The sequence below is a fragment of the Somniosus microcephalus genome, chromosome 9 (assembly GCF_052327205.1).
Source record: "Somniosus microcephalus isolate GS21.2 chromosome 9, FLI_Smic_1.0, whole genome shotgun sequence".
Lineage (NCBI taxonomy): Eukaryota > Metazoa > Chordata > Chondrichthyes > Squaliformes > Somniosidae > Somniosus > Somniosus microcephalus.
The window spans coordinates 131,825,649-131,840,275 of record NC_140995.1 but is presented as its reverse complement, the minus strand read 5'-3'; the positions used below and the strand labels follow the sequence as shown (position 1 = coordinate 131,840,275).

General features: G+C 43.7%; 1 protein-coding gene across 5 annotated transcripts in view; it reads left to right on the top strand.

Annotated features, from left to right (window-relative positions):
* LOC147112692 (nuclear receptor coactivator 7-like) overlaps nucleotides 1-14,627 on the top strand; it is a 169,112-nt gene that overhangs the window by 141,707 nt on the left and 12,778 nt on the right. For all 5 annotated transcript variants that reach the window (XM_085997199.1, XM_085997197.1, XM_085997200.1 and 2 more), the window contains one exon: nucleotides 11,153-11,300. In XM_085997199.1, coding sequence (XP_085853325.1) covers nucleotides 11,153-11,300 — 148 coding nt within the window. The remainder of the gene's footprint in view (nucleotides 1-11,152; nucleotides 11,301-14,627) is intronic.

The following is a 14,627-nucleotide window of genomic DNA, read 5'->3' as shown; positions in this document are numbered from 1 at the left end:
TGAGCTGCACAATTTGTGGCAGGCCATCTCCAGTTCTCTACCTTGCGTTTTGCGCGCTCCTCCTACGAGGGGCAAAAAACAAGATCTGTGAGTGACTGAAGGTCACATATTCCTGATGGGTGCAGTGCATTTGGTGAGGGTGACTATCAGATATATACATCACATTGCATAATGATTGAGGTGAGTGGCAGCGGTGGATGGATAGGTGGGCAGGTGAGGAAGTGCATATAAAGTGAAAGATGGGAGCTGCTGAAAGTTAAGTGGGTGTGAGGAGTGATGTGAAGGAGTACGCTTGGCAAGACAAAGTAAAGGGAGGAGGTTATTCACCACATGTTGTAAGTGAATCAGCAAATATACTCACTTTTCCTGACCTGGTTAGGTCATTAAACCGCTTCCTGCACTGCATCCAAGACCGAGGCACAATGCTCCTGCTGCTCACCTCCTCAGCCACCTTCAACTATGACTTCTTGGTAACTGCAGCTGATTTATTTTCCCATTGCTCAGGAAAATTATGGTCCTCCTGCTCCAGACTGCACCTAGCAGTAATTCAAGGGAAGCATCATTGAATCTGGGTGCTGGCCATGCTCTTCGTGAATCCATATTAAATAACTCCTAGCTCCTCCAAATTCCATTTTTGCATTGGCCCTTTAAATAGCCGACTTGAGATTGCGTCATGCAGGTGTGCATCACGCCTGCTGCGTAGCTTGGAGACACGAAATCAGTCAATCAAGTTGAAATCAGAGTTTTTTTCCGAATTTGGCACACGCAATCTCCCCCGGCGGATCGAAACCTGACCTTTGTATTAATATCGGGGCCTATCGCTTCCTTGCTGCGCTGTACCACAGTATTGCTCTGAACCACTCTTCTCTGAATCACTGTCACTATCCATTTCATACTTGACCAACACTAGGTATTGCTGTGCTTTGTTAATAGGAAGGAAGATGAAATTACTTGCAAACTTACTTAACACATCTATGCACAGCTTATGTTGCTGATGTTCCCACTGGAAACCCAGAATGCTCGCAAAGCATAAAAGTTGGGGGCAGTTGTGACTTTGACAACCGCTGGTGGAGTTTGGTTGCAGGTCTGATTGGAGCATGCAACATAACTCTGTCATAGCATTCCTTGTAAAACCAAGCCCTGCTCCTCTGACAAATGTGGGTGTGTGCACATCTGTAGGTTCTGGTGTGGGAATTCCAGTAGGTTGGTGCTGAGTACTTCTGGAGTAGCCTGATACCTGGCATACCTTTGTCAGACATTGTCGTCTTCCAAAAAAGCACAACTTTAGTGGGAATTCCTTTAGGTGGATAATCTTGATATCTGATCTCGATCCAACTTTCGTATTAGTTAATATTTGAAAATTGGGCATTACCAATTAGAAACTCTATTAGTTGAAATTATTCAAATATCCCCCTCTGGCATCACATTAGATGTCTCAGTTTACCACTGGATTGGAATTTTCAAATGACAGATCAGTGGCAAATGTACATGGTTAATTCTGCAAAACTGTTTAAAGTTCCTGCACAATGAACCGTAACTTCTCAAAGTGAATGAGCAGTATCCTCTTGCAGTAAGGTCTCAGCACAGCGGGGGTGGGGGGGGGGCATGAAGTGGAGTCCATGATAGAATAATCATGGACTCTGGAGCAGTCTAGATGGGCAAATGGCCTCTCATCCGAGACATGTATTTTTTTTTTAAACAAAACTTCATCTCTACCCCAACTGTTGTATCCTTATTCTCTGTTAGGAAAATTATGACTGACTGCAGGTGGGTGAGAACATTCATTTGCTGTGTACATCTCCCTTCCCTCTCCTAATCTTTCAGAGGAAGTAACAATAATTAATGTGCATGGGCATTTGGGACACCCAAAGCGTATCTGACAGCACTGTAGAGCTGGAGGACAGGCCACGACTCCAGATTTAATGCTGGTGCAACACTAAGCTCGTAGTGTAAATACACCGATATTCTTTCCAATGTGCTTATTGATGAATTGCATTGTGAAATTAAATTGTTAGATTGTATATTTATAACTGACAGTCTACAATAGAATTCTCCTATAACCTGCTTTGTTTGCTAACAAGAAAAAATGTTTCTTTACAAAAAGTATAATTTTATATTGAGTTGGGAAAAACAAACTTGGAAATGGTTGGCTTTTCATTACATTTTAAACAGTCCTCATGTCAGACAGATGTACTTTGCCAAATACATGCTTGAAATCAGACCGATTCTGCAGCATTGTCAAGGTTATGTGATACTCTGAACATTGGCAGACCACTTTGATTAATAAGCAACTTTTAAGGGGCCACGTAGTTGCCTGATGAAATATGATTGTACTGGCAATGATTCAAGTGTTAACTAAATGGTTTAGCTTTGATTAAATTGTGAACATTCGTGTAGCTCAGTGCAGAACGTGAACTCAACGTGGCTGCACCAAAACGGCAGTAGCTTTCCACTGCTCTACATAACTGCCATCTTCCCAGCAACTTTAAAATGGGCCTTGGCTACAGTGTTAGAGAGTAAGTACTATTTGTTTCTCCCTCCAAAATTACATGTATAAATTGGGAGTTTAAACAAGTGAAATTTTAAGCACTCAATTCTGTATTTTGAATGCTTGTATAATTGTTCCATTTTCTATTTGTTGAAAAGATTTGCTAAGAAGTTGACTCCTTTTGCATGAATAAAACTAATGATATCACATTGCTGGTCACAGATGAATAGCTGTGAAGTGCAGCTGCCAAAATCAGAATTTTACTGCACCTGACTGACTCGCATTACGTCTATCACCTGCAGGCACAGAACTCCACTTCCCTGGTGGGGTTTTTTAATGTTGGGAGAGAGTGGATGGGAGTGTCTCCTTTCTCATAACTTTAAAGTGACTTGGTGATAAGTTTATAAAGTGCCCAAGACTTCCAGCAAACTGGCAGAATTAATTTTAATTCCAGCTTTACACTGAACTGGGAATATACTGCAGCTTAGCTGAAGAAAGCAATATGTCTTACCAAAAATCTAGAAACTACTACATAGTGGTTATGTTACTGGACTAGTAATCCAGAGGCCTGGACTACTAATCCAGAGACTTGAGTTCAAATCCCACCACGGCAGCTGTGGAATTTAAATTCAGTTGCTAGTATCAGTAATGGTGACCATGAAACTACCGGATTGTCGTAAAAACCCATCTGGTTCACGAATGTCCTTTAAGGAAGGAAATCTGCCGTCCTTACCTGGTCTGGCCTATATGTGACTCCAGACCTACAGCAATGTGGTTGACTCTTAACTGTCCTCTGAGATGGCCTAGCAAGCCACTCAATTGTACCAAACTGTTACAAAGAAGTATCATGGACTGCAGTGGCTCATCACCACCTTCTCAAGGGCAATTAGGGATGGGCAATAAATGCTGGCCTTGCCAGCGACCTCTACATCCCATGAACGAATAATTAAAAAATCTGAATTATTAGCACACTGTCACCCACACAGTGAACTTCTGTCACTGTTCTGTATGCTACCGGGGAAATAGTATTTGAACGAGATGGATGGAAACTGGGTCTGATATCTCTTCCCTATTCTCACTGTCATCTGTGACTTACCACCTGCATGTGCTCCTCTTCGCTTTCTCCTGCTATCAGAATATGTTAACCTATCCTTTTTTTTAAAAGGTAGCTTTAAGATATTGTATGAATAGACTGAGGATGTTGCATGTTATGAGAAAGTGGACTCGTGTTAGATGCATCAAGCGACAGAGAGGATCTTGGAGGCATGTGGGGCATGGAAATACAGGAAAATGTAGTGAGGAACTAGAAGCTTAGGCTGGAGGGGAGAGTAACTGAGTTAATATCCTTCTCCATGAATTTAATCCTAGAGTTGAAATTCTACCTCTTCAGATGCTTTGCAACAAGAGGCCACACTGTACCTTGCTTTAATTTACTGAAAGGGGAATGAAAGTCTACAAGAAGCACTTTTTGATCAAAGTAATAACCAACACCGCAATACTGTGGCTATTAATGTGTTAATTAAATAGAACTGTGAGGTAGACATGGAGCACTGACTTGGGAAATGCTCACTCAGAATCTGGCCAGAACATTGGTTGGCTTTGGCTTTTGACATCGCATCAACTATGCAGTAACAGTGTCCCTTATCGCAGTAACAGTGTCCCTTATCGCAGTAACAGTGTCCCTTATCAAGACTTACAGCCAAAATGAATGGGAACATAGGCAGAATATATTTCAGTGCAGAAAACCATCTGTATATAAAATGCATTGTATAATGGTTAAGATTCTCAAGGCAAATAGAGTATATTAGTTGGATAATAAGTGACTTGTTTCTGCCTTTGTGACTTTTAAATTACATTTTAAAACAAATTCCAAAAGTTTGCCAGTGGATTGTGCTTTTTGATGAAAAAGTATTTTGTGAAATTTACCAGACTGTTAGACTGCATGTTTCTGGATGCTTGCCTAAGGTAGAATTCTCCCTCACCTGCATTTTCTAGTAACCAGTAACAAAAAGCAAAATGACTAGAATAAGTTTTCAAAAATGTTGTGTTTAAGGTTTGAAAATATTAGTTTTTATCCATGGTATTCAAGCAGCAGATATGTGAGACTAAAGTGTACAGGGCAAGTACATGGCTCATGCTGTGCACAGAACCCACCACCTGGGTGGCCACAAATCTGTCCAATGGAAATGAAACAAAGCCTTGCATGGTCTGCAAGCAAACTCCGATAACCTCCCAAGCTGATTGCAGTTAGAATTTATCCAGATTGTTTTTCCAGAAAAGATAGGACCTGCTGGACTACCACTTTGGCTTAGCCTATAAGGATGCTCTAACTCAGCAGTGTCTGGATAGACATAACCATGCAGTTTCTGCTGTAATGTATGTACCTTTAAGGGAGAGAACTACTTTTTACAGCTCCTGTATACTGTAGTACCGGCAGTGACCACACCTGTATATAAACCCTGAGTAGTGATCTGTACATTTAGTTCTAGAGTAACCCTCATTCAGTAAACACCTGTTGAATCGTTCCCTGCTGTCTGTTGTCTGATTATTGAAGGACACAACATTAAGATACACGGATCTAACATTGGCGACGTGGCAGATTCGAACCTACCTGCAACTCTGCATCACCTCCCAGGGATTCGCTCCTGGAGAACAGTGGAAGAAGGTCGAGTCCAGAAGCACGGGCGTCGACCACGGGCAACCGCCCAGTCATCCAGCAGAGATTTGAGCATCGCAGGGGAGGCTGTCGAGAGCCAGGCTTGGCTTTCCAGTCACGGTGGTCCAGCGAAACGGGCTGGCAACAGGTACTGCGCAGACCCTTCCCGGACAGCGACGGGCTAGAGCCCGACCGAGCGGCACAGAAAAAGCCCGAGCAGCGTCGACGGGGGACAGAGAGAGGGCAGAGCGCACAGGGCGCAGCCGGTGTTCAGGACCGAGCGGTGTCAACGGGGGAGAGAGACGAGAGAGAGCAGAGCGCAGCCGGTGTTCAAGGGCCGAGCAGCGTCAACGGGGGAGAGAGGCGAGAGAGAGCAGCGCGCAGCCGGTGTTCAAGGGCCGAGCAGCGTCAACAGGGGAGAGAGGCGCGCAGGAAAACGCGAGGCGCTTCCATTGCCACGAGGACCGCAGAGAGCGGCGTTGGCAGCAGCGCAGGAGCAGCGCACAAAACCCACAGGGCGTCGCCATTTGCCACGAGGACCGCCGAGAGCGGCGTTGGCAGCAGCACTGGAGACGCCATTTTAAGCCGCACCGGGGAAGAATGGAAAGCGTGGGAGACGCCATTTTAAGCCAGTCTAACCACACCCAAAAATGCCGAAGAGTAGCAGTATCACAGCGTTCGACAATGAAGTCGAAGATTGGACGACATATGTCGAACACATAGAAGTATACTGCAAGGCGAATGAAGTGCCAGATGACAAGAAAGTGCTGGTATTGTTGAATTCAATGGGTGCAAAAACGTATGGCTTACTACGAAACCTAGTAACCCCAGAGAAGCCAGTAGAAAAGGATTTTGAAAACATAGTGTCAATCCTACAGGACCACTTAAACCCCACACCGCTGCTGATAGCAGAAAGATTTAAGTTTCACAAAAGGAACCAGCATAAAGATGAAAGTAATGCTGAGTATTTAACGGAACTGCGCAAGCTATCGAAACACTGCCAGTTTGGAACGGGACTAGCAGATACTTTAAGGGACAAGTTTGTGTGTGGGCTTCAAAGTGAAGGAACCCAGAAACGGCTTCTATCAGAAAAGGATCTTACGCTGGACAAGGCTTTCAGCATTGCAGTATCTCACGAAGCAGCAGCACGGGGCGCTGCAGAGATACAACGGAGACCGCAAGAATATGGCACAAATGAAATGTCATACGGAACAGTGAAGTGCTATCGCTGCGGCAGAACAACACACGACCATAATGATTGCTGGTTCAAGGACAAAGTGTGCAGACAGTGTGGAAAAGTAGGACACATAGCAAGAGTCTGCAGGTCGGGAAAGAAAACCAGCAGCAAGAAATCTCCACAGGAGAAGTACAAGAAGGTACATAAGGTGACGGAGAGTAATTCAGACGAACAGAAGAGTGATACAGACTCCGGCAGCAAGGAGCTGGGTTGTCTGAAACTACATAATGTGGTCAAAACGGAGGATCACCAAACTATCTGGGTCACGCTCAAGATAGCAGGAGTCCAAGTGAAAATGGAATTGGACACAGGATCAGCCCTAACAGTCATAAACCGAAGGGACTACAAGCGGCTATTCTCGCATATACCCTTGAGAGATACAAAGATTGTCTTGAAGACGTACACGGGGCAAAAAGTCTACCCCAAAGGAAAAATAAGGGTGAACGTTATATATAGCGGCAAGGAAACACCAAAAATGGACCTATATGTATTGCCAGATGGAGGACCACCACAACTAGGACGTGAATGGATCCGGAAGATACAGCTAGATTTGCATTCCATACAGGCACTGACTGTGGCTGACAAAAAGGATGACGACGTCACACCTGGGCGACTGTCAAAGATCCTAACTGACGCGAAAGAAGTGTTCCAGCAAGGACTCGGAACACTAAAAGGCATGACAGCGATGATTAAAATTGAAGAAAACGCAAGCCCAAAATTTTTTAAGGCCAGACCAGTACCTTATGCGATCCGCCCAGCCGTCGAAGCAGAGCTGGAGAGTCTGGAACGTTCAGGTGTACTGTCCAAGGTAGACTGGAGCGAGTGGGCTACACCCATCGTCCCTGTGATGAAAAAGTCGTTGAGCAGCACGCCTGGGGAACCAAGGAAGGTTCGCACCTGTGAGGACTTTAAGGTAACAGTGAACCCAGTCCTTCACACCGTACAATATCCACTTCTGCGGATTGAAGATATTTTCGCCTCGCTATCTGGAGGGAAACGCTTCACTAAGATTGATCTGGCCCAGGCGTATCTGCAAATGGAGGCAGAAGAAGCATCAAAAAAATACCTCACAATCAACACCCATAAAGGTCTCTACCAATACAACCGGCTGGTATTCGGGGTAGCATCAGCTCCAGCTATTTGGCAGAGGGCAATGGAACAAGTCCTGCAAGGGATCCCAGGGACCCAGTGTTATTTGGACGACACCCTGGTCACGGGTGAAAATGACAGTGATCACCTTGCCAACCTGGAGCAGGTGCTCACTAGATTGCAGGAATATGGGTTCCGAGCTAACCGCCCCAAATGCGAGTTTTTTAGAAAACAGATCTCGTATTGTGGCCACGTTCTCGATAAAGAGGGGTTACATAAGTCCCCAGAGAAGATTGAGGCAGTAGTCAAGGCTCCAGCACCGGAAAATGTGTCACAACTGAGGTCGTTCCTCGGGCTGGTAAACTACTACCATAAGTTCTTGCCAAATTTGTCTACAATACTACACCCACTGAACACCCTACTGCAAACTGGGGTGCCATGGAAGTGGAGTGACGAATGTAGATGAGCTTTCCAGAAGAGCAAAACACTAATCACATCGAAAGAGGTATTGGCCCATTACAACCTGGCATTACCAATTCGGTTGGCATGTGATGCGTCACCCTACGGCATTGGAGCGGTGCTGTCGCACAAATTCTCGGACGACTCAGAGAGGCCAATAGCCTTTGCGTCACGATCACTAACCTCAGCCGAGCGTAACTACGCCCAGATTGACAGGGAGGCCCTCAGCCTAGTGTGGGGAGTGAAAAAGTTCAATCACTATCTGCACGGGCAGAAGTTCACCTTGCTGACTGACCACCAACCACTTGTCTCCATCTTTATTCCAAAGAAGGGCGTTCCGGTGATGCCTGCGCAATGGCTACAAGGATGGTCCCTTTTTCTAGGGGCGCACCAATATGAAATCGAGTATAAGGGCACGAAACAGCATGGAAACGCTGATGGGCTATCACGCCTGCCACTGCCTACTACGGAGGAAGCACCAGCAGTGGATCCTGTCGAAATATTTCATTCGACTATAATTGAATGCTTGCCAGTAACTAACGCTGGTATAGAGAAGGAAACCCGAAATGACCAGACACTGTCTCGGGTATATGATTTGACGGTGAAGGGATGGCCAGCACATGGCGACTCACTGTTGCCAGCATTCTCATCCAGAAGAGAACAGCTGTCAGTATGCCAGGGAACCTTGATGTGTGGATCCCGAGTGGTAATTCCACCCAAGTTAAGGGAGAGAGTGCTCAATGAGCTTCACGAAGGTCATCTGGGAGGGGTGAAAATGAAAAGCCTTGCTAGGGCTTATGTGTGGTGGCCGGGGATCGATCAGCAAATCGAGGACCTGACCAAGAGCTGCTCAGGATGCCAGAAGGTCCAAAATGCACCACCACATGCCCCTCTACACCCATGGGAGTGGCCCTCATCTCCATGGCAACGGGTGCATATTGATTTTGCTGGTCCATTCATGGACTCAATGTTTTTAATAGCCGTGGATGCGCACTCGAAATGGCCTGAGGTCATCAAAATGTCCTCCACCACCACGGAGAAAACTATTGCAGTCCTACGGACCATTTTTGCCAGGAATGGCTTGCCAGAACAGATTTGCTCCGACAACGGACCACAGTTTGTGTCTGAAGAGTTCCGGAGGTTCTTGAAAAAGAATGGGGTAAGGCATTACACATCCGCCCCGTATCATCCAGCCACAAATGGATTGGCCGAGAGGTTCGTACAAACCTTTAAGAAGGCAATAAAGGCTATGTACCATGTCCACCTTGTGCTGCAGCACAAGGTGGACAATTTCCTGTTCACCTACCGGAATGCGACACATGCAGTCACCAACCAGGCCCCAGCCATGATGTTCTTTAACCGAAGGTTAAGATCTCGCCTGGATTTGCTCAGACCAAACGTACGAAGAGATGTTGAGAGTAAGCAATTCCAGCACATCCATGAGAAGCCAACAAGGAGCTTCAATGTAGGGCAACCAGTCTTGGCCCGTGACTACCGAACAGAAAAATGGCAGCCAGAAACGATATGCACACGGCAGGGCCCACTAATGTACACAGTGGACGTTGGGGAGAACATCGTGAGACGCGATGCTGACCAGATCCTAGAGTCACAGGAACAAGTCAACCCCATGTCTCGCCCATACGTACCTGGTGAGGAACCCGACGTACAGGTCGCATCTACCCCAGAAACAGTAGCATCGGAAGCTAATGAACCAACCGACGACAGGGGGCCAGAATCACCTCCGCACCAAGAGCAAGACACTCGGGAAAGGCGCTATCCAGAAAGGATCAGGAAGCCTCCCCAAAAACTGAATTTATAAATAGACTATTTTCAGCTAATGTTGCATGTTAAAAGTGTTCATTGTAATTAGTTTGATATTTAATTGTTAAATGAGTGTTATGGTACTGTTAATCTAAAAGGGGAGGAATTGTAATGTATGTACCTTTTAAGGGAGAGAACTACTTTTTACAGCTCCTGTATACTGTAGTACCGGCAGTGACCACACCTGTATATAAACCCTGAGTAGTGATCTGTATGGTTAGTTCTAGAGTAACCCTCATTCAGTAAACACCTGTTGAATCGTCCCCTGCAGTCTGTTGTCTGATTATTGAAGGACACAACATTAAGATACACGGATCTAACATCTGCTTCCACAAAAAAGTTGATAAGACTGAGAAGCACTCTGAATATTCCAAGACCTGGCAATGGGGGAGTGCTACTGACAACCAGAAAAAAACTGAGTGCTGTTTATATGTGGCAGAACAGTGGAACGTCACCTGATTAGAATGTGCATGGCACATAGCTGTTAAAAGCAAGGTACCTAAGTGATTATTTCCTGCACCCCTTTCCTTGTAAGATGAAGGATAATCATATTTGTATGTGAAGGCTGAGCATAAAAGAATCAAGCTCAATTTTAGAACTTGCCGCAATTTTAGAACATGCAGTTTACTTATTCAGTCCACCCACACTGAAAATAGACACACCAACAAAGGTAGAAAAGGCAGTACTTAGCATTTTCAAACAAGCTATGTTTTGTCACAATTCTGTTTGCAGCACCATGAAAGTAAAACATACTGCTACTTTATGTTAACTTCTATATTTTTATTCACAACTGTTTGTACATGATACAGTAGTTACTTATTTGTGTTGAAATACGATAGGTATGTCTGGAAGAGAAGAAACATCTGGGTCAAACCTGTTGTATCTTTATTTCCATTGCATTAAAGGATGTGGGCAGTATTTTTACAGTGTGGTTAATGGTATATTGAGGTCAAAATTTTAATCAGGTTTTAAAAGCTCACTTTTCCAAATTGTGGTTTTCTCACACTTTTGATTGGATTATAGCCATTTATTTTTGCCAAATGTTATTTATTAAGTTCTAAAATGAAATGTCCATTAAGTGTATTATATCTATGTAAGATGATGCCTAATCTTGCATGTCCTTGGGCGCCCTTGAGCCTCTTGTCTGTTTCACTGTATAAAACTAAACTTACCTGTGAGTATAGCCAATGTTGTAGTTGCTGCTGTCCGAACAGTTACTTGTGCTCTGTCAAAAGTATTGACAAGTTCAGACAAATGTTCAGTTTCTCAGAAATTATATTGCAACATATAGGGATGACTTCACTGAAATAGCAGATAACTAAAAAGCACGTAAAAGTCCAAAATCTGGATCTTTACTGTAACCTATATTAACAGTTTTTTTCCCCTTCTCTCTACTATCCAGGGTAGATCACCTGTATGCGTTCTTTGTTCAGTGGTCACCAGAAGTATATGGGAAAGATGCCAAAGACCAGGGTTTTGTGGTGGTCGAGAAGGATGAGCTGGAAGTGATTGATAATTTCTTCAGTGACCCAATTCCTAAAAGTTGGGAGGTAGGTTATATTGGGTAATTTTAACACTTATATTTCAAATTTCGAAATCTTAATTCTAGGAAGTTTTTCTTTTTGATAACCTTACACAGAATCCTTGCCACTGGAAATCTAAGCTAATGCTGTGCATTCGTAACTTTTTTATTCATGGGATGTGGGCATCACTGGCAAGGCCAGCATTTATTGCCCATCCCTAATTTCCCTTGAGAAGGTGGTGGTGAGCTGCTGCCTTGAACCGCTGCAATCTGTGTGGTGAAGGACTCTCACAGTGCTGTTAGGGAGTTCCAGGATTTTGACCCAGCGATGATGTGTTTCCAAGTCAGAATGGTGTGTGACTTGGATGGGAACTTGGAGGTGGTGGTATTCCCATTCGCCTGCTACCCGTGTCCTTCTAGGTGGTGGAGGTTGCAGGTTTGGGAGGTGCTGTTGAAGAAGCCTTGGCGAGTTTCTACAGTGCATCTTGTAGATGGTACACACTGCAGCCACGGTGTGCCAGTGGAGGAGGGAGTGAATGTTTAAGGTGGTGGATGGGGTGCCAATCAAGCGGGCTGCTTTGTCCTGGATAGTGTTGAGCTTCTTGCGTGTTGTTGGAGCTGCACTCATCCAGGCAAGTGGAGAGTGTTCCATCATGCTCCTAACTTGTGCCTTGTAGATGGTGGAAAAGTTTTGGAGAGTCTGGAGGTGAGTCACTCACCACAGAATACCCAGCCTCTAACCTGCTCTTGTAACCACAGTATTTATGTGGCTGGTCCAGTTAAGTTTCTGGTCAATGGTGACCCCCAGGATGTTGATGGCAGGAGATTTGACGATGGCAATGCCATTGAATGCCAGAGGTAGGTAGTTAGACTTTCTCTTGTTGGCGATGGTCATTGCCTGGCACTTGTGTGGCGCGATTGTTACCTGCCGCTTATCAGCCCATGCCCGAATGCCATCCAGGTCTTGCTGCTTGTGGGCACGGACTGCTTCATTATCTGAGGAGTTGAGAATGGAACTGAACACTGTGCAGTCATCAGCGAACATCCCTATTTCTAACCTTATGATTGAGGGAAGGTGATTGATGAAGCAGCTGAAGATGGTTGGGCCTAAGACACTGCCCAGAGGAACCATTGCAGCGATGTCCTGGGGCTGAAATGATTGACCTCCAACAACCACAACCATCTTCCTTTGTGCTAGGTATGACTGTAGCCGGTGGAGAGTTTTCCCCCTGATTCCCATTCAGTCAAATGCTGCCTTGATGCCAAGGGCAGTCACTCTCACCTCACCTCAACTATACCCAGGTATGTGCATTGAAATAATATAAAATAATATTTTTCCCCTCCATAGGATTCCAAGGTTGCTTTCTTACATATAAAGCTTTTATGGTAGCCCTCTCCAAACAATCTTCCATTTGCATATCATTGTGGTTAAAATAAGGTCACGAATGGAAGGCAGATAACGACTGGAACTTTCCTTAAGCACATAAGTGTGGGCTGCTGAAACTGTTTTTTTGGTGAACAGTCAGAATATGATGATGATAGAATTTCCATAACAGAAGAACTAAACCCCTAAAGAGGTGAATTTTTATTGGGCAAGTTACAGATAATGAACAAGTAACGTTTTTTTGTAGATTGTAGGAGCGACCATTTTTACTGTATTGAACCCATCATTGTCTGAAATGGACCCATCTATCATCCAAGATTGAGCGATGACGCACATGTTAAATAGCAGTATCATCTTTTCCTAAGCTTTTAATAGGTTTATATGAAAATCTGTTTTTTTTAATTTTTAACTCCTCTACTTTACTTTTGTTTTAAAGGTTTATATTGCTGTAATATGGCAGAGCTGGTTCTAACTGTAGGTACTTGATTTGAAATATGTCACTTCTATAAAATTAAGCAAGTACCTAGTAAAAATAGAGCAATTCTAGGTATCTGAAAAAGGTACAAAGGACAAGTTGCCAGTGCATATGTAGGTCTGCAAGATTTTATTGGCCTAGCCATGCAGCTGTATTCAGGCTAGGGTGGTCTAATTGTCAACTTCTTTACTACTGAATATTTTGAAATGATTATTCACATCTACCTGGCATGATGAATGCAACCTGCCAAGTTGTGTTTTTTTAAGTTGCATTGCAGCTGCACTAATTATCCTGAAAAATAAGTTCCTTGTCACTCTACTTTTAGAACATAAAGAGATTTTTTTTAAACTTTCTACCTACATTCATTATTATTTTAGCTGAGAATCACACATCTACAGTAATACCAAATATTCCATAGCAGGTATAATACTGTACTATAATGCAGATCAAATCAAACTGGTGAAATCTCTTCACTCTGTTAATGCTTGCTTTACAGTATTATTTCTAAGAATTATGTGAATGAATGAACTGGTAGAGCAATTGATTTAGAAGCAGCATTGGTTTAGGCAGAAGCAACAGTTCAATTTTGAGCAGAAACGAGGTCATCTGTTTGGCGGAAACAGCATACAGTAGTTTTTCAGGTAAATCATGTTATTACATGAGAGATAGAAGAAGTAGGGTAGAGTCAAATAGATTAGCAAATAATATAGAGGAAGTAATTAAAGTTGATTTAAATTAGGTAGGGAGGGAATACAAATTTGACTATAGGTAAGCAGATCTTGGAGGGTGGTCAAGAGAAGGGACAGAATGTCAACAAAGTAAATCCAAGCTAAGGCTGTTGTCACATTTTTGTCACACGACTTTGTTGACCGTTACCATTGTAAATTGGTACGTTAATATCTCCCACTCTATTTTGCTAAGTCAGCTGTCAGTGTTGTGGCACTGTGTGGCTTGGTGGAGCAAATTGCTTAAGTTTCTCTCCCAACTCTATCGCTATCTTTTTAATTAAGAAAAACACTTCTATTCATCAACACAACATGGGCAATGCCACAGGCAATTTTCCGTTGTTCTTTAAAACAAATGCTACAATAAATGCCTGTACTTGAATGTTAGAAGTTTGAGTTAGAGGCAAATGTATCAACAAGAAATTGATAAAACGATTATAGAAACTCCAGAAGATAGGATGAATTGAATATGCAGAGATCTAAGATGTTTAGGAAAAATAGAAAGAACTTTATATATTCAATATAATTTGGAATTTAAGGAAGTTGATTTGATAGTCCAGGGGGAAAACACAATGAGATAATCAGGCTTGAATTAACATTAAGGGATCTACAGCAGGCCCTTTGAGTAAGAATAATCACTCTTATCTTTTTTTTCATTCATTTATGGGATGTGGGCATCGCTGGCAAGGCCAGCATTTATTGTCCATCCCTAATTGCCCTTGAGAAGGTGGTGGTGAGCTGCCTTCTTGAACTGCTGCAGTCCGTGTGGTG